This window comes from Limulus polyphemus, unplaced genomic scaffold (genome assembly GCF_000517525.1).
Source record: "Limulus polyphemus unplaced genomic scaffold, Limulus_polyphemus-2.1.2 Scaffold5877, whole genome shotgun sequence".
NCBI classification, from domain to species: domain Eukaryota; kingdom Metazoa; phylum Arthropoda; class Merostomata; order Xiphosura; family Limulidae; genus Limulus; species Limulus polyphemus.
In genome coordinates this window covers 25,338-46,831 of record NW_013671487.1, presented here as the reverse complement: position 1 = coordinate 46,831, position 21,494 = coordinate 25,338, and the positions used below count along the sequence as shown (strand labels likewise).

The 21,494-nt window shown below is 36.2% G+C and overlaps 1 protein-coding gene across 1 annotated transcript in view; it reads left to right on the top strand.

The window, feature by feature from the left end:
* Positions 1–8,024: 8,024 nt before the first annotated feature.
* The window catches only part of LOC111089317 (L-carnitine dehydrogenase-like), a gene marked incomplete at its 3' end in the record, with an annotated part of 36,238 nt that continues 22,768 nt past the window's right edge, over positions 8,025–21,494 (top strand). Inside the window, exons 1-3 of the mRNA XM_022401593.1 lie at positions 8,025–8,049; positions 14,376–14,465; positions 15,008–15,085. Of these exons, the coding sequence (XP_022257301.1) occupies positions 14,408–14,465; positions 15,008–15,085 (136 nt within the window). The remainder of the gene's footprint in view (positions 8,050–14,375; positions 14,466–15,007; positions 15,086–21,494) is intronic.

Sequence of the window (21,494 nt, the reverse complement as noted above, 5' to 3'; positions counted from 1 at the left end):
TATCTTAGCTTATTTGTTGTTAAGCACAAAGCTACACAATGAGATTCTGTGCTGTGCCCACCACGAATATCGAAACCCAGTTTTATCGTTATAAGCCTTCAGACTTGCCACTGAGCCACTGGAGGGGAAGGCAATATTTTAGGGCTAAATCATAATGAATGGTGAAAGTGGCAAACATTGAATGTTTCAGTGGCTGACCATGTAGATGAATTATTTTCTAAAGTATCATTTCACGAAAGGGGGCCGAAAGCCGCCTGGAGGGGGTCATCTGTTTTAACCGCTCGCACTACCACACAGTAGTGTGTTGTCTGTCAGTAAGTCAGTCGACACTAAAATGACGTCACATAAGAGACGCTTAACTTTGCAATTTGCACTGTCGTGACTCGGTAAAACGTGTGCATGCTATAAATCACGAGATGAATTATGCACTCTGTAGGCTACAACACAGTATGACATATGAACTTCAAAAGCAAGAAATACTTTTTTACTCTTAATTTTCCATTTATTCACTCTTGAAGCAGAACACTTTCGGGGACCCTGATCAAGTACATCTAGTTTATATTGCTGTTGAATAGAAATAAAAATTATGTATTAAGTAGCCAGATCCACCACCTTTATAGCACTACAAGAGACCAAATTAATTCAGTTAAACTATGATTTAATTTGAGTTTTGTGTGACGAATAGGTGTCTAATTAATAACCTGGTCACTTTTCAACGGGAAAAATAACATATTGGAACATAAACTGTTTCAAAATACTTGGGTTTAAAAGCGAAGCAACTTGTTTTCAGAAATTAGTGGTATTTTCCGAAAATTCAGAAATTCATTTACTAATACACCTTCAGTTTACGTCTGCCTAAATTAGGAATACGTTACAGCAATAAAACTTATATTATTCTATTCAAATACACCTTATCGTAAATATTGTTCCATCCCCCTCTTAAATGATAAAATAGTCAGAAACAAGACACAATAAATGATATTTAACAGTCATTCTGCTTATTGCATGTTTTAATTAGGTAAGGTCGGTTCTGTTTATGGGATAAATGTCATTGGTTCTTTGGAATAAAATCAGTGTGATCACATAAAGTCTGACTGCACATGCGCGAGAAACTAAACTTTGATTTTGAGAGAGTACCAGCATTGCCAAATCGTGAAATTTCACAGCTTCTGGTGGCAAATGGGATGAACTGTAACACAAGACGAAATCTGGGGAAAATAGCCTAATTACTCTATTTTTCAAAAATAATTAACAGACAGAACACTCAGGTCAAGAATCTTCAACAGACAAGGCCAAGACCTTCACTGCTAAGGAAAGACTTTCCATAGCAGTGTTTGATATGACTTTGGAGCACAAATTATCAGTGAGCTTGCTCGTTGTTGCATCAAGCCAACCTCAACTTCTCTGCTGCTGTGAAAAGGATGAAGCAATGCTGCCAAGATTTTCTCTCTGACTTGCTGAAGGAAACGCCAATAAAGCCATTTATCAGGGCATCAGTGGACTTCACTTTTCAAAAATGTTCAAACTACACGACTTCCAGTCTCTCAGCTTTCATTTAGCCACCTGCTTACCGAAGATCTGAATGTGATCGAAGAGCAGTACTTGAAAATAGTCATGCATCTGTGGCACGAGGAACCTGTTTTCAATAATAACATCCCAGACGATTCTGCAACGTTCTGGGCCGGAATATACAAGTATGAAAATACCCTGGGAGAAAAGCCTTGCAAAGGATTGGCATTGTGTGCACTGGCATGCCTTTCTTGCCCTGTGTCTAATGCATTTGTGGAAAGAGTCTTCAACCAAGTGACATGTGTCAAGACAAATACAAAAACCAAATGTCTCTTCAAATGCTCCATAATACCATGCACATTTGCACAACTCTGGTGATGAAGGATATGTACTGTGTCAAATTTGTGATCACGGATGATATGTTGAAAAGTTTCAAAACCGACACGTGCGATGCTGTGCCTGAAAAATGGGATACTGCAACTGATGAATAAAGATATGTACCTAAACTACATTTATCTTGTTAGTAAGTTGTATGGCCTAAATATCAGTGATAATATCATTGAGCTTTTTTAAACAGTTTTTGCAATAATTTTTATGTCTGGTGAAATTTCGATGACTGTCCTGTGTCGCGGGTGTTCCGGAATCTGGAAACGCTGGAGGGTATATATCTTAGAAACAGCTGCACTAACCAACTTTAACTGTGTACGAGGTTCACTAGTCATATAAAATTTGTAAAGATAATAGTTGTATTGATACTTCATGAAATGTTTATTTCTATTGTTATTATTATACTGGTATATCCCAATCAGTTCCCTTGGTTATTATATCGTACTTGGGAATGATCTATTAGGTGTCTTTATCTCAATCAGTTCCCATGGTTACTACATCGTTATACTGGTATATCGTTCTAGACAATGATGGATCACGTGTCTTTATCCATCTAGGTTCCCATGGTTAATATGTCGTGATACTGGTGTATCTTTCTAGAAAATGATGGGCCATGTGTATATACCTGACTCATTTCCCATGATTACTCTATCGTTCTTGAAAATGGTCGATAGCGTATATTTATCATATTCACTTCTCACAGTTTTAATTAATAAATGGATGTATCTCTGCATTTAGCTTGACCTTTATGGACTACTAATAGAACTCACATTTCTGTATTGTTAGTAGAAGAGAAATACAGTTTACTTTGGAGATTAAAGTAAATATTCTCAGTGATTGTTCCTTTAGCAAAAAATGCAGACACGTCTTAAAAGTTTATACACATAAATTAATTTTAATGTTGAGGTTGTAAAAAGTAAAATATTAAGATATAAGTACATTTTTAGATTGCATGATTTAAGGATAAATCTGTGTTCTTTTTCTGATATTCTCACATTTGTTGCATATGCGTTCTTTATTTGATCCCTTTGGAATTTCTGGGATGTAAAGTGTATAATAGTATTTCTACCACACTATGTCTGCCATAAATCTATTGTCCATGTGTTGCGTTCAAAACCAGATCTCCGCCCAGCTGGAATACTTGTTTGTCTGTTTATGTCAAAGCTGTTGTCCCTAATTTTGAACTGCCAACCACAGGTAAGTTAACCAGCTGACAGCCCCAACCGCCAATTCTTTAATTACACTTAATCAACGAATAGTGTGATTTACCGTCACTTTATAAAACACCCAATATTTCTGGCACTAGAATTCATTCTCATGACCCGCAAATTGCGAGACGAGCAACCTAACCACCAAGTCATGCCAGGCCCGGCTTGGATTCAGCACACAAAGTGCATTTATCACCCACGTTACTTGTGTAAAAGTAGTGAGGTCCTAACCGCCAGATATCCATAAACCTTTATACCTAACGTATGTGTTTAGAAGACAAATGATCAGATCAGTAATTCTCCAGTGATACTCTCTTCGAAAGAATTCAGAAACACCACAGGGTAATGATCTTTGACACTATGTAGCTCAAGACTAAAGTCGTGACAAGTTATACCAGGTATTTCTGTACGTTGACCTCAAAACATGTGCCAAATACACGTATATGTGAAAAATTTTGATGAACAAAAAGTATTATTAAAATAGCACATTTTGAAAGCAAAACTTACACAAGTAATATTACACCACAATATCGTATATACTTTACTCTTCAATCACAAGGTCTGTCCACACATAATCATCCCTAATTTTGAAATGGGGATTAAATGGAAGATAGATAGTCAAGAGAACCCGTTGTCAACTCTTAGTCTGCTAAATAGTAGGGTTTTACCATCACTCTTATAATGCATCCACGGCTCCAAAGTGCGGAGCAAGTTTTTATAGCAACGAGGCACGAATCATCAACAATCGGATTCACAGTCCGAGCACGCCTACCACTAGACTACAATTTCATCTTTAGGACATTAACTATTTAGTCACACACACATACAAATTTCTTCATACAGATTTTCTCTGTCACTGCCAAATATTTGAAGCATGGAATTAACTTTAAAAAATCACGGACAATGCAAAAAATTGTTGCTGCTATAATTTAGTCGTGATTGTTTTTACATAGTTTTTAAAGTACAGACTATTTGTATGCAGAAAACCTATGACTTATATCACAGTAAGGGTCCTAGTTTATTATTGCAATAGGAATCTGAAAAATATGACCAGACGAGAAAATTTAGAGGATATTGTTGCGACAGCCGAGGTCACGTGACTAGTATCACGCCACGTCCTTCTCGAACCTTCGTGAATTGTCGGGAGGCTACTAGAGTGGGGTAGTCTAGTATATATAAGACCAGCCAAGAAACGATGGGGAATGTGTAACTGAACTGAATATTGTTGAGTCGAGCACGTGAGACGTTCCTTGAGAATCAAAGCGTTTGTTATAGCGCGACTGTTGAAATTAAGTGTATCGCAAAGTTTTATTCAGAAAGAATAAACCAGTTTTATTTAAGAAAGGACTTCTATCGATAAAGTTTCTTCGGAAAGAATTTTTACGGAAAATTAACTAACGAACGGAGACGTAACAATATTTTAAGGTACCTAGTGTAAGACAGAGATAAGTTGATTAGCTATAAGACAGTTTCTTATAAAACGATAAACTTCTAACACAATAAAAGGGAAATTCTTGCCTTATTAAGAGGTTGCTCTTTTGTATATGAGGGTAGATATGTAGAGTTTGTATCTCCATTTTCACAAAACATATGACAAAGTGCCACATAAAAGGATTGTTATAATGTTATCTCTGTAGGCGTGGGAGGTAGAAAATTGGCTGAATGAAAGAAAGCAGAAGGCTGTTGCGAATGGAGTTCAGTTGAGCTGGATTCATGTCACAAGTGGGGTACTTCAGAGCTCTCTGTTATGACCTTTGCTGTTTTTGATTTACATCAGTAGCATAGATGAAGAAATTGTCAATAAAATATTTAAATTTGTTGATGATATTAAAGTTTTGGGTGTTCTGGCTGTGAGGAGGATGCTGCTGCTTTACAAAGGAAATTGGATTATTTGGTGATTTGGGCAAATGAATGGCTGATGGATTTTAATTAAAATAAATGCAAGGTAATGCATGTAGGATATTAACTTTGAATTATGAGTATAATTTTGACTGTAATAACTTTAAAAATGTTATGGAAGTAAAGGGTCTTGGTATTCTGATTGAACAGTCTCTTGAGCTACCCAACCAATATACTGTTGCTAATGGTGGGGCAAGTAGGATTTTAGGTCTTATCTACAGAAATGTTGAATATAAGTGTAAAGAGGTTATAATAATATTGTATAGGTCATCGTTAGGCCCCATTCGAAGGAACGTGTTCAGTCTTAGGCTCTTTACCTTAAAAAGGAAATTGAATTGTTGGAAATGGTTCAGCGGAGGGCTACTAGGATGATACCTCAGATGGAAAGGTTGTCATACAAGAATACGTATACATCTCGGAAATTTTATTTTCTTGAAAACAAGTAGAAATATATGTGATCTGATTGAGTGTTAAGGGAATCGATAGTGTTAAGTTACTAATTAATGGTACAAATCGTGTTGCTGTCTTAGTTCCTTCTCTCCAGACACAGCTCGACTACAGTTTGGAGGTGGCGAATCGTTTTTATAAATGAATGTGCTGGATGAACAACAAAAAATATACCGTATAAGAGTAAAATTAGCAAAAACATAGTAGACTGAAAAACAACTATAGGCATTATCGCATAAAAAATAAAAGGCACTATTTCACACTTATCAGTATTAACGAATTTAAGGTAGCAGTTGGTTTGTTTGTTTTGAATTTCGCGCAAAGCTACACGAGGGCTATCTGCGCTAGCCGTACCTAATTTAGCAGTGTAAGACTAGAAGGAAAGCAGCTTGTCATCACCACCCACCCGCGACCCTCAGACTGCGAGTCGAGTGCCTTAACCACCTGGCCATGCCGAGCCACTGTTATAGGGACTTCCCGTCCTGTATTTCAATTTACTGTTATAATGCTTCATTTGTGGTTTTGATTGCCACATTCTTATCGGTATCAATAGACACTTCGTTTTAAAAAAATTATTGTAGCAGAGAGGTGCAGAACGAGCCATAAAGTCACACATTTTGGACAAAACTTTTGTTGTATTAGAAGAGGTGCAGAACGGGTCATAAAGTCGTACATCAGTGGTATTTTCGATTGGTTTAAAATTTCCATTTTGAAACAGGTTATAGCTAACTTATTTGGATAGATTCTGTTAGACGACTAAAAGAATTGATTGTAACATTGTTTAGAAGCTTTTTTTCATTGAATCGGGATTTCTGTTAATCCTGGGTGGGCCCAGCATGGCCAGGTGGTTAGGGTGCTCGAGTCGCAATCTGTGAGTCGCTGGTTCGAATCCCCGTCCTACCAAACAAGCTTGCCCTTTCAGCCATGGGGCGTTATAATGTACGGCCAATCCCACTATTTGTTGGTAAAAGAGTAGCTCAAGAGTTGGCGGTGGGTGGTGATGACTAGTTGCTTTCCTTCTAGTCTTACACTGCTAAATTAGGGATGGTTAGCACAGATAGCCTTTGTGAAATCATATTACAGATATCTTTTTCTATACACCAAAGGTAAAATTTACCTATGATGTCGGGGAATAATGTATTCCTTTTTTTTTCGATTCGCCGCACTCCCTTCTGTGGACTGTAGTTTCGCTTATTCAATGCTCATCGCCTACCAGTGTCACAGCAATAAGGGTAAAGGCTTATGTCTCTAAAATGCGGGTTTCAATACCCGTGGTAGACGCAGCACAGATAGCATATAATGTGTAGCTTTGTGCTTAACAACAAAGTTAAAAAGGACTAAAAAACCATAAATGTTATTGAAACCAGACAAAAGAATTCTCTTTGCCAGTTGCATATAGCTTGGAAGCTGTTACAGATCTATTAAACTACAGAACGGGAAGTCTATGCCAATTGCATATAGTTTGCAAGCTGCTACAATTCTCCTCATAAGATCCTTTCTGTTCAAGGTGATCTAGACTCGTTTTAAATTTCTGGAAAGAAGAAAAGGCTGTATATGTTGATATTCTTCCCTGCTACTGCTATTAGTATCAATCAGCTCACGATAACTAATGTCGTTATTTTGTGAAAAATCATGTGAAATATTGAGTTAGTCAGCGTTGACGTCGGTGTCAATAGCTTTTCTGTAGCAGTGACTACCTCTGGTCCATTGAAATAGTAAGTCAATGGCTTTTATTGCCACCTTTCTGGCAGTGGCAAAAGCAACTGCCTGTTTTTATTTATATATTTTTCTTTGTCCATTCATCAGTTTCTTGGGCCGATAAGGCGTTACGCAGCAGTTTTGTCAACCAAACGAAAGTTGATATTGTCGAATGCAAAATAATCTAAACCTTTTGTTACGACAGCGGAAGTCACACGACGCAGGGAGCATGCGCGTTGGAGTTTCACGAAGGAGCATGAATTATCGGGAAGGCCCGAATTTGTTCGAGGCACCCTTTTTTTTTAGTATATAAGCCTGGCGAGAAAAACTAGCGGCATGGCAGAGATAGATAAATTGAAGATATAGATAATTGAGTCAAGCGAACAGTAGGCACCATAAGTAAAGTCTGTGAATAACTGTGATTTATAGCGTGTGTTATAAAAATTGTTAAGTTTCAAGTGACTGTGGAAATTCTGTGTATTAGTAAAAGCTGTATCGAGGAAGAATAAACGGGGATTGAGCAAGAAAGGACTTGTATCGCTGAAGTTTCTTGGAAAGAATTTATACCGGAAATTAACAAACAAGCAGATACCCAACACTTTATATACCTAATTTTATTCCACGAACATCATTCGTTATCATAGTGCAACATTATAATATAATTGAATATAAAATCATATAAATAGATTAAGAGTGATGTTTCATTAACCTTCAAAGTACTTGGTGTATTTCACACTGGCACTGGAATGTCCCAAAATACAATTGGTTATGATCTCAGGCTTAATATTCTGCTTTATAGCTAAACAACTTAAAAAAATTATTTCCGGAAAATGGCTTTTCAGGGCGTCAAATCTAAAAAAAAAATCAGGGGTAACTCCGAGCATGCGCCGGATTCCGTTAGGTAGGACATGTTTACACTGAGCCGAAACCAGGTACATATTTTTTAGAAATCTCGCGGATTTACATACTGAAAGGTTGACGTATCTGTGACACCGATGTATGTAGAACCACAAAGTTTGCATTTCAAACTATATACTGCATTCCTGTGGTTACACTACAGTTTCCTCTTAAACCTTATTTACAACCTGCACATTTGTTTGTGGGTTTATTGCATGTTTTAGGTTTAATTAAAAGCTGATCTTACAAGTTACATTACAATAACATACTGTTCAAAGTTTTACCTAGCTTCTCTGCAAGTGTAACTCTGATGTGGAGACCTGATTGTGTGCATACCTGTCTAATATGAGCTGAAATCATAATCAAAACTTGCATGGTATCGATTTTTTAATGTGGTAATGTTTCTACATTGTTATTGTGGATTCTGCATTCATAGCTTTGTAAAATATTATTATTATCAATAAATGTCTTTGGCTATCCATTATTATTTAATTTGTGTAAAATTCTTGCACAGATTTAGATTCACCTTCATTAGTTGTACAAATCGTATTTATACAGTTTAATTGTTCAATAATAGTTGTACATTTAACATGTAGTTGGTGATGTGAGTGATAATGTTAAAACACTGGTTTCTCACAAGGCTTATGATACTGTTCTGCTACAAGTTTGCCAATTTTTAGGATAATCTGAACATCAAGGAATGAGATGTTTTACTCTTTGGAGTTCCTGATAGTGAATTTTATAGTAGCATGGAAGTTATTGAGGAAATCGTAAGAAAGTAGTAAATTGCATAAAGAGTCATTCCAAGTTCTGAAAATGTCATCAATATATCTGACTCGCATGTCTGGCATGTTATGCATTTTTTTATACTAGTGTTATAAGGCTTACTTTTCTAAAATATACATGGAAAAACTGAAAATGTTACAGCTACATGAATACTCATAGCAATTCCAGATAACTGTTGATAGTAGGTCTCATTAAATCAAAATAAGTGTTTCTCAACACCAAATTTAATGTGTTGAACAGTATATCCTACTAAATCTACACTGTCTATAATCATTTACAAAATCCACGACCAAATCTACCTCTTCATCAATAGGGATGGAAGAGTACAATGATTCAACATCCAGACTGGGTAATATATTTTCAGGATTGATGATATTACTAATAGTATGGAGAATTTTAAGAAAATCTCGAGTGCTTTTTAAGTGTATAGGAATAAAATTCAAACAATTGTAAAGTAGTCTCTCAACTAGCCATGAGTTTTCTATTGGTGGGTCATAGGCCGACACAGTGGGTTTCAAAAGAATACCTTTCTTATGGTTCTTGGAAAAACCATAAAATTCAGGTAGTCTGCTGTTGTTTGGATTACGATTATTTGTTGCACATTTGTGAACTGTTACATTTTTACTGGTCTGTTGAATTAAACCTTTACATTTTTTCACATCCTATTAGTAGGATATCACTATAGTGTTTTGTTTTCTTTGTGTTTTGGATGGTCATTTATTTTATTACCATATACATCTTTATAACCACAAGACTAATTTTATCAGAAACTTTTATTTTTTTTTAATTGCTTGGCACTTGGGTAATATTCACTGTTAAAAAACAACAATTATTTTTTACACAATTCTAAAAATGAGACTGTTTCCAATCTCAAAATTACAACAACTGTACAAACTTGGTAAAAATGATTATGACTCTAAAGTTAAAGAAGTTTTGAAAGAAGGTCCATATGAGAACATAAAAATTAATCCTATTAATACACTTCATGCAATTGTTAAAGAAAAAATTAAGAATTGTATAACTTTAATGCCTTATGAAAAACAAAATTTAACCTCAAGTAACTATATTTTACCTAGATTATATGCCTTACCTAAAGTTCATAAGATTGATAACAATTTCAGACCTATTGTATCCAGTATTAAGAGTTCAACTTATAATGTAGCAAAATCTATATCTCAAAAATTATCATCTTTAAGGGATAAAAATAAGTAGACAGTTAAGAATTGGTTTGAATTTGTGGAAAGAAGTTAGCATATAACTTTAGATCAAAAAGATATTTTGGTGTATCTTGGTCTGCATCTGTTCAAGCTGTTGGCAACCTGCAATTTCTATTGCTTTCCCTTCAGACAACTTCTCACTTGTGGTTACTGTCATTCAGATCTTTATAATAGTGACTCATCCCATACCCTTTCCAATGTCCTTATATTTCTCCAGACTGGTCCTTCTTCCCTTAGTCTTCAGCCACTCAGGCAGAAGATCTCTAATCTTCTCTTTCCCTTTCTTCTGTGGTAATTCAGACCCAAACATGCTTTTGTGTCATTTGCTGCTACTTAGCTCCTACCTCTCACTTTTAGGGTTTCTGTCTTCCACTCTTGCTAGATTTCTTCCAGCGACAAATCTCCTTCCTATATAGATTGGGTCTACAAAATTCTTTGTTTGGTCTACTCCTCATTGGGAGTTGCAGCTTGCAGGTGGTCTGCATTTTGGTCCATCAAATTTATCACCTTTCTCATTCCCTTGCTGGTCATTTCTGATGGCTGCTGAATGAGATACTTCAAGTTGGCTTGTGGACTACCTCACATAACTTCAGTGTTCATTCTCTTTGCCATCTGGCTGTCTCATCTCCTGAAGGTCACTGCTGATTCCCATCTCCCTCCTACAGTCTACCCATTGTCTTTAAACAGGTGAGTACATTCCCCTTTGGTTCATAGCATTTGCCTACAGGGTCCTGCCAGGTGACTGGTGGTGCCTCCCGAGGTACACTTATTTCCCAAAAATTCCTTATCGAGCCAGGATAATTGAAGCATATATACCATCTGTTTGGCTCCATATATGCCTAATGTTGAGATGGGATGTTCCTCAAGGCTACTTGAGGTATTCTTGTAGTATATTCTGATATCTAAATACTGACTGATCCACTCCATACCTATTCCATGGACTATCATGAAAAAAGCCAGCACAAGGGGTGTTCTACCTGCTTCCCTGGCTCATGCTTGCTGACTTTTGAAAATAGGTTTACATGGTAACCTGTTGCATTGTTTCCAGTAAAATACTTTTCTGGATCTCCCCTTTTTTCTGCATGTGGAGGGTGGGTGGACCATGGAGAATCCTCACTGATTGGGATCTAACACCTGGGGCTGGAACAAGGGGTGCCAATCAGTGGGAAGTCAGGCAATGGTGATACTGTCAGTATAGTGCATTTCACCCTTCATATAATTATGCCAACAACATGTCAGAAGTAATTCATATGATACTCTGCCCTTCTCCTGCAGTCTGCATCTGTTCAATAGAGTCGAGGAAGCACATTACAAGACTGTACCCTACTCCTGCAATCATCTTTTCAGTTGAGTTGAGCACTTACTAACAAATCATCCCTGCAGAGGATGACTGTTCAGTCGAGATGATGCATGCACTCTTAATATTACATACTTTGTAATAACTTCCATACCCTCCTTCCACAGCTGGTATTGGTTGAGGAGTCTGATGGAAGAATTGAGGTGAGTATGCACTAAAATATCTTGCCCTCCTCTTGTAGGTAGTGTCAGTCCAAGAGTTTGATGGTAGAGTTGAAGCGAGACACGTCAGCATTACACTATCTATGGTATGGATTCTGTGCATTCTTCCTGCAGCTGGTTTCAGTCCAATAATATCTGACAATATATTTGAGGTGTGCACTAGGTATGGTCTAAATGAGCCCTAAATTTGTTACACATATTTGCTCTCTGTCCTTTTGTGTGCAAGTACTTAGACAGCCATGTTCTTATTCTGACCATACCTGTGTCTGGGGCTTTTTTTGCCTCTTCCTCCCTTCCGTTTTGGGTGAATAGCGTACCTTGGAGGAGATGAAATGCAGTCTCCCATGGATGGATCCTCTGCCATTGGGTGTCACACTCCATGAGTTTCCTTCAGGTGCTTTCTAAAGGGAGTTCATCTAAGTAAAAAAAGCATAGAGGGAGTTAATGCACAGGGACATTGTGTTTCCCTCCTATTGGTGGAGGGCTTTTGTTGCATAATAATGTCATTATGCAGTAGTGAAGTGAACACGAAAACTCATGAGATGAAGTGGTAGTTGCCTAAAGGCTAGTAGCATGCAAGTCTCTAAGACAGATGCACAGGGAAGATAGCTTTCTGTGTAAGGAGGTGAGTATTTAACTTTCAGCCAACCTTTTTTTTCATACAGTTTTTTAATTTAATTTCTATAGCCATCCAAATCTCCCATCATTCAAGTGAATTTTAAATTTCGTTGTAAGCCAACCTGTTTTTTCTTTTTACTTGCAGATACTCTTTCTCTTTTATTGTGAATAACATGCCTATCTTGAATATTTAAAGATTTATTTGATCAGTATCTTTAACTAATTCAGTTGCCCAATTCACAGCACATAATTCTTGTTTCATCTTTTTAAAATTTATTTTTAGAAATTTGAAACCAAAATCTCATTATTCTGTATTTTCTTATGCAAAATAAAAATATCTAATTGAGAAATGATCACTTACACTCAAATGCTCCTCACAGGTTAACAGAAAATCTAAAATATCATTGTTTTTAGTAGGTTCCCTAACCAAATGCTGAAGGAAACTATCTTGAACAGTTTTTAAAAACCTGTCTCCCTATGATTTGACTCTAACACTTCCCAATTTAAATGCCTGAAATTAAAATCTTCCATAATTATTACCTCACTAACAATTGAATTCTCTACGTCCCTATAAAGTTTGTCATTAATTTCATGTTTCACCTGGTGGTTTTTATTGAATTCCAACTAAAAGCCTTCTTCTTTTATAACCACTACATAAACCAAAATAGATTCAACATCATTGCTCTTAGCTTTGCTATCCTCAACTTGAACAGGATGTAGATCATGTTTTACATGTAAAGCCAATCCTATTCCTATTTATAGTACTTTAGTCTGTATTTAAAAAAAATTCTTTCATCATAAATGTGTACATTTAGCCATGTTTCAGTTATTTTCATTATATCAAAATCCTCTGTTTGAAACCTGTTACATCTGTACCTACTTATACATCATTAAGTAAGTTATTAATTTCAGAAAAGAAGGGTGGGGTGTGCCCCCTCTGGATCACTCACCTAGATCAGCACCTGTTCATACATCATTATAGAATACAGTTATTAATTTTTGAAAAATGGGGGTCTGACCCCTCATATCCCAACATACGTGTTTAGCAATGTATACAAAATTAAAAAATACAGTTATGCAATTATAAATTAAAAATATAATACAATGCAAAAAAAAATACTGTAAATTTACACTTTAGTGGCTAGAGAGTTGACAATGGGTGCTGCTGGGTAGTTGCAGTGGCAGTGGCAAATAACCTCCTCATTATTTTGCCTCATGCTTAACATAAAATAAACAATGCCGATATTTCAATTACTTATGTAGTTGGAATAATGAGAAGTCCCAATTTAGATTATTTATTATTTTCATGATAAGCAATTTAATCGTAATTTTGATTAATAGATTAGTTTACATGACACTAATCGACATAATCACTGCTTATGGTAATCAGTTAAATTGTCAAGACCTACTGATGTTACCTGTAGTCTTTTGGCAGTATCTTGCATTATTGATTTTCCATCTTTTGCTTTTTTGAATGACAATCTTCCATAGTTTCTTTTTTTATTTTATTAGTGCTGTCTTACAGATATAGGGTAGAATCTCTCAACTCATTTTATGTTTGGCGAAAGAGAGGCTAAAATGATCTTATTGAAGTTTACAAGACTAATGAGTGTTATTCATATTGACAAATGGATACTAAGGTAGCAATGAGACTAAGAATGATATAACAACATCTTTATTCTCTCTCTCAATGTTTTGACTACAAGTCTTCTTCAGGAGAGTATGTTTTGACTACAAGTCTTCTTCATACTCTCCTGAACTGAGAGAATAAAGATCCTGCTATAGCTTTACAAGACTATCTGTGTGATAAACTAAAGGCCTCTAATTTCTTTGTGCCATATTTTGAAGACTATAGAATGAAAGTACACAAGTTTAACTTTTAGAAATGACAGTTAAGGCTCTAGTTCATATAGTTTTGTTTTTATAACAGGGTGATAGATTGATGGAATGAGTTACTATTAGCAACAGTGAATGACAGCACTCTAGAGGACTTTAAAGGGAAATCATGCAAAAAAAAAGGATTGATTTAAATTTTATTTCTTCATTCATGGCAATACAAGGACATTCTCAAAGAACCAAATGGTCCCTTGCAGTCTATATGTTGTTTGTTTTGCTATTTATTTATTTTAGAAGTATTTTAATAGTGACAAGTGTATGTACTTTATGACTATGAAAATTTTACTCTTTCTAGACCTGGAATAATAGCAGAAAGACGTGTTTATCATGGCACTATCAAAAATTGGACTCGTAGGATGTGGTATATTAGGTGGCAAGATAGCAGGTAAAACATTTCTTATGTTAATATATAATTGAAATGGTAAGAAATTCAGTTGAAAGTGACATAAAATGAATAATGCGAAATTCGTAAGCTAAAATCTGTTAAATATTTATGATTAAGGCTGAGTTGCCCTTGCATCTTAACCTCTTTAATTTAACATAACATACGTCTTCACACACCTCCAGAATATAAGATGTATTTGAATGTCTGTACAGTTGTTAAGGCCGAGTTGCCCTTACCTCTTCACACTAAATATACTTCCTCATACACCTCCAGAATATGAGATATATTTGAATGTCTGTACAGTTGTGTCTAAAATGATAACTGGTTATTAAATTAATATTAAAGATTAGAAATATGTTTAACTTTTTTTGCTTATACCACTGTTTCATCTTTTTATTCATATCCAATTACATTAGTATAGTATAAAGAAAAAAAAACCTTGTTACTGGGTTGCTTTGAAATATCTTCAGTTTTAACAAAACATCACTATAGTAGCCTTGTGAGGCATATTGTGAATTTTATAACATATTATTTTAATATAGAGAACCCAGTCACTGGAAAGGAAGAAGCCTGCAGAGACAGCTTATGTGGCTACACATCAGTTGGACCATCCTACTTAGGTATATCCCCAAAGTAAAACACAAGCCATACCAAGGATTAACCAGCATGGCAATGCAATCACACTGGTTTCTGATGAAAGGGCAGGACTATTCTTGTCCTCCCATAGTTTGCATGAAAGAAGTAAAGTGTTTATTTCACTTGCAGTATGTTGGGTTAGTGGCCAGTGAACTTTTCATACTTTGCAGAGAAGCAAAGTAGGTAATGCTATTGGCTCCAACCAATGGCTCAGCAGGTACTAGAGAACTAACAGTGCCCATACTTTTCTGAGCAAGAGGATGGGCAAGGTTATCTTTTCAACGGACAACTCAACAGGTCTAGAAAAATTAAAGGACCCCAAGTTGCGCCTTGTTACCAACTTGGGGGAGCTAGCAAATAGCTTTTGCTGAAAGATTTGATAGTCAGTCCAGCACTCTCAGGGCTGGGTGGAGTTTGGTACATACCTATGAGAGATCAAGTGCCTGGCTGAAAGAGAAGCAGGTAGAACTGTGGTAAATATTGTGATATATCAAGTCCTTCAAGTTATACCACCACTCTGGCTAGTGGATACTTACTTTGTTCTTGCACTGCCTAACCTCAGTCAGCTGATGTGTGTTGGAACTAGTTTGTAGTCTTGACCCCATTCCTACCTGCTTCCTTCTAAATCATTCTAGTAGTTGTATTTTTCTTCAACCAGCTAAGGATTCTCCTGCCTTGTTGGATACGATTTCAAGTTACATTATGGACCATCAATTCAATGATTATACCACCCATGTTGACAACAGCTAAGCCTGAGCCAATATCATTGAAAAAGAAATGGGACACATTTGTGAGATGTCCCATTGGAGGGTGCAATGTCTCAGCACACCAATACCAACAGATATGCTGACACCTTCAATGAACAAATTGCATCCAAAAATCTAAGAAAACCTTTTCCAAACTTAAATCTTGAGGGTCATTGTTCTCATTTCCAATCTAGAATGAATTGGTTAATGAGAATAAATCTTGAGGAAAGAAGGATAGTCTAATCAAATCACACATCTTGTATCCATAAGCAAGTACACAGTGTTTTTGTCCTAAAGTTTGTTTTCATTGTGTGTTACACATAATTTCCAGTCAAATTATTTCTTTGCTCAAACTCAGTTTTAGCTAAATTCATTATCATACCAATCCTCATATTGTAAAATATCAATTTAACCTGAAAATACCACAGTCCCATAATACAATTGTATTGATTTAAGTGAACCCAAATAGGTAAGCTTAAGGGATAAATAAAAACATTTATTAGATGGATAATTAGTTTTAAATTAATTGGGCTTAACTTAGGTTCTGACAGAATTATGTTTTAAAACTATGCTTTTGTTTTAATAATTGAATTTTACAGCCATCAAGTGAAATACTGAATTATCTAAACAGGCAAAAAGCTACTAAATAATATTTAACAACTAGTCCAAAGATTGGCTCATTTAACAGTTACCTGTATATGAAATAAATTGTCAACTGATAGCTTCCAAAAATTATTTGTTACACCATTCAAATAAATGTATTTGTAACTGATGTCTCAAACTGGGCAAGGTGGGATGATTGTATTATTAAATATTTTAGTTATTTACCGACAGTTTTATTTTTGTATAACATCTGAATATTTTATGTTATTTATAGGAAAATTCCAATATGGTACATTACCTCCTCTCACATAAGTAACTATTCTCATTTAGTGCTGCCCTCTATATGCCAACAAATTTTTGTGCATGCTACAAACCTTGAATTTCTTACATCTGAAATGGACTGATTCCAATGTGTCTTGAGTGTAAACCACCATGCGACAACCCTCCACCAATATGAGTGCGACATACTCTCTTGACGCATGTAACTCCCTCTATTCAATTCTACTGATCTATCACATCTCGCTTGGCAGTACTCATGTTTTAATGTTTAGTGTGTGCTCTCTTCAAGTTTTTTATTTTAATTTTTTCCATATCTTTGTATTAATTTCTCTCAACAGTTTACTCTTTCATATATGATAGTGATATTTATAACTATTTGAGTTATTCCGAAGTGGAATTATTTTATATTTTTACCCGGTTACGGAACTTTCTGCCAATGCATTGTGATTGGTTATTAATTTTGTATTATGAATTCTACATTACTATTTCAGAGATTATATGTTCTATTTGCACATTTACACAAGCTTAAGGTCACAGTACTCTGTGGGAAGATTTTCAGCTTTACTTCATTGGGAGATTGCTCTTCCAAGGAGCTGATATTTGTTGGGCCTTGCCTCGAGTTTGGGGTCCACATATTTTGACAAACAGTCTTCTGACTTTGGAAAGATAAGAAGTTATATTGTTATGGGTTTTGAACACTTTTAATATTATTATCTGTAGTTATTTGAGTTTTATAATATAAGTTTTGACAGTTTAGTTGATACTCGTAGTCCAGTTCAGGTTAGAAATTAAGCTTAGTTGTATCCTTTCTCCTGTACCACTGATACTAGGGGTCTATTATTTTAGGATTACCTGTAATTCATATGACTGAGATGTCAATCATTTGTGTAACTATATTGTTTTTCTTCCATACATCACATCTTATATCTACGTTATTGTCCATACACACTTGTTTCTTTTTATAAATTCCCGTTTATTTCATTTTTGGTATTATACTTATGGTTAGGTTAAAATTTTTATTTTACAGGTTAGCAATATCTTTTATACTGCACTGTTCAATTAGGCTTAACATGTGTTTGTTATTTTCAGTTTACTTGTACTTCTACTTGAGGATTATCACTAATTTTGTTAAATGTTTTTTAGTTCAGGCTTAATAATGTTTGTTAATTTCTTACCATTCATTTCATATAACTTATACTTTATACATCTCACCCTTAATTTCGTTAATGTTGGACCCTTTGGGCTGGAGTCCACCCTACCTGCTCCAAATATTACTCACCTTTCTCCTATAATGACTGAACCCATTTCAGTGTATTTCCTTTTCCTGGCATTGTTTGTTTATGATCTTTTTGTCTCTTTTGAGATTGGGTGATTGCAAACCTCACCATATACAGGTTTTAATTCTTTTTGCCTTAATTTACCACCAGGCAGATTTTCTTCCTGGTTTTATGCCCCTTGGATCTCTGTTAATTCTTTCCATTTTCTCTCCTACATACTCTCCTATGGGTGATGTTTACCTTCCACTTCCTTTCTTAAGTGTTCCAACCATATTTAGGGATTTTAATGGGATACCTCTTCCTCCTTCCCTCCATGTTGGGGGGTTGCCATCTTCTGTTCTTTCCCTCCATACAAGGCTTTCCTTTTGGGAACTTCTTGGGTGGGACACTGCTGTTTGTTTCCCATCCACTGCTAATAGGGACTTATGGTCAGATCTTTTTCTCCACCGGTACATTGTTTTGAGGCTCCTCCTGTACATTTAACATCACGTAGAGTATCTGCCATGCTATATTAAATTTTTGTTGTTTCATTCCGAGATATTGTCTTCTTTGTTCTTTTACATGTCTAGCAATTTTCTGTCCTCCACCTGTCCTACCTACAGGTTTTATCCATTTGTATCGTATGCTCGATTCCATTTGGGGTTCTGGATCGATTGGTCCCACCTCAAACACTTCTTGGGTCTTCTCCATTTTCATATGTAGTCTTTGATCATATTTGTGTTTGCTATTTCTACATCTTAGGGTACGACCATATTACACATTCTTATTTTCCATTTTTTGGGGTGCTATTTTAGGTTATTTCACCACGTGATGCAGTCCCAGTTTTGTACATTGCTCTTTGGAGTTGTCTGGTACCATATATCTTTTGTGGGATGGACTTTATTTTACCCAACTTCTACTTTTGGGGGGTGATTTTACCTATCCTCTTCATTGGATGTATAGCTTCAGTTAGATACTTCTGAACGGGGGTAGTCTTCACATACTCGTATATTCCTTCCACAGTCAGCTTGGTGTGTTAGATTTTCCAATTGGATGTGTTTTTCCTGTTCCATACCTCATATTCTCATCTCTTTGGGGTGGTATTTTTACACACCCCTCTATCAGGACCATCCATTGATTTTCCTCTTAATTTCTTCCTTTCCTCTTCTTCTGTATGAGTTCGTAGATTTTCATATCCCTTATGATGTTGGGTTTACTGCTTTCTTCCCCTCTTCTGAATTGTTTCTCTTCCTTGATACTCATCTCCATTGTTTGGGGATTTGGTTCGATCTGGTCTCCAGGCAAATGGTCTTATTCCCTTCACACCCTGGCACTTCATCCAGTCCAGTGTGCTTTTGTTCACTTTTTTTATTTTGTCCAGATTTGACTAATCATGTTTCATTTCCAAGTGGACATTTTTTCTTGTTGCTTTTGGGGTAAACAGTGGATCTCCCTTTTTTAACCTACACACTTTACGTGTGTCTCCTGGAGGGTCATATTCCAGGTTTTTGTACTCGTTGCTCATTGCCTTCCCAGTCCTATAACATTTTCTCCATAGGAGTGACCTCTCGATTCTCAAATTTTTGGTGACTCTACCTCCTGTGGGATACTCCTCCACATGAAGATTTTGAATTTTTTATCAATTCCCAAGTGATTTCCTCTTTTGTTTTTGGCTTCTAGTTCATCATCCCCTTGTCCTGGCTGTTGATATGTTCAGAAAGGATAAAACACAGTTTCTCATGTTAGTTTCCCCTTCCATCAGTTTTTTCCCAAAATGTTTGTTCATCCATGTCACTCTGTTTCATGTCTTTTTAATTGATTTCCTGGGGGGCACAAATCTAGTTTCTCTGTTGTTTTGGCTTGATTGTTTCCTTTATTCTGGATCAATTTTATTTACCTCCATTTCATGGATCATGTGGTATATTCCTTTCAATTTTTCAATTTCTTACTATCTTCCACATTTCTTCTCAGTTGATTCCAGATGAACTTGTTGGTCCAGTACATGTTTTGGGTTACTTCATTATTTTCAAGGTTTTCCATTGAATCCATCTCCCATAATTTCCTTCCCTTACTCTATTGCTTTGTTTGTAATTTTTTTGTTCAACCCTGACCCATTGAGTTTGGATTGTGATTTGATTGGTCTTTCATTCCTTGTATTTTTCTTCGCATCATCAATTCCTCATGTCCTCACTCAGATCATGCACCTTCCCTTTTCCCTGCCTATCCAAACTGTCATTCAATGGAGGTTCTTCATCTTTCGAGAACTGGGACTACTTCTCATATGTTCATCTCCCATTCTTTATTTTGGGTAGTTGTTTCTTCCTTGTTGGGGTATCATCATCCACCTGTTGCCATCCTTCAATCTTTCATGAGACTGTGACTGGGTAAGTTATATTTTAGTATATATACCTCTTATTTTCAGGAGCATCTCTTCTTTTTCTTTATGAGTCCCACTCTTGGTGAGTGGTGCCTATCCAGGTATACATAAACTAGTAAAAGCCACATTGCAAGGTCATGATGACTTAACCATTATAATTTCATGGCCATGCAGTGCACACTGCGGAGGTGGAGTGTTCCACAAGATCACTTGTAGGTTTATCCTCGTGATATGTTTGCTTCATAAGTTTACCTTTCTCAGACCTTACTCACCCATAGACTACATGGATAAAGCAGAAGGGGATAGCTGCCTATCCCTGCCATCCTTTGTATTGAATAAATCAATATGGTCTGCTTTTCAAAATAGGAATTCATGGTCACCCATTGCACTGTTTCAGGTGTTATCATTCCTTTGGTCTCTCCTCTGTGCTTTCTCCCCCCTTTTCTTCTAGTGGAGCTTGAGAGCCTTACCACTTTTCAGTTCCAAGCCTCTGGGGTGGTGGACTGTGGAGGCATCCTACTGAATATGATAATGAAATACAAATAATATATATAAATGATTATAAAACCATTCAGTTGAGAGTAGGGTGGTGGTGTTTTGCTGGTGTAGATGATGAGATATCCTCCACTATATAACATGAGAGTGAGCAAACAAAATTGCAGTTCACCCCCTTCAGTTGGGATCCCTTATCCAACCACCACATGGAAGTTGGTTCTCAGTGGCTGGGTTTTGGATTTAGAGTTGAACCAATCAACATAACTCCTCACACATGTATTACAGATGTTTCTATTCCCTTGCTCATTTCTACTCTTGTTTCTCCATCCGTGTAGTGGGTCATGGTGGAAGTACTTACAGATTACTACAGTTCTTTCCTTTTTGCTATCCCTCGATGATTATTATTCCAAGGATGTTCCTGTGCTTGGGGCAGTTCCTGTCATTATATATTTGAGTGAGATGGTTTACATTGCACAGACATCTTTTCTATTCCAGATGTTGGGTTCCCTGATCAATCGTTCGATTTTTCACATTGTTATAAAACAACATGTGCCTGCCTGTTCATGGATCGGGTGTTACAAGATTCCCTCTAGTATTATGAAATCATGGTGAAGAATGTTTGATCCTCTTTCCTACC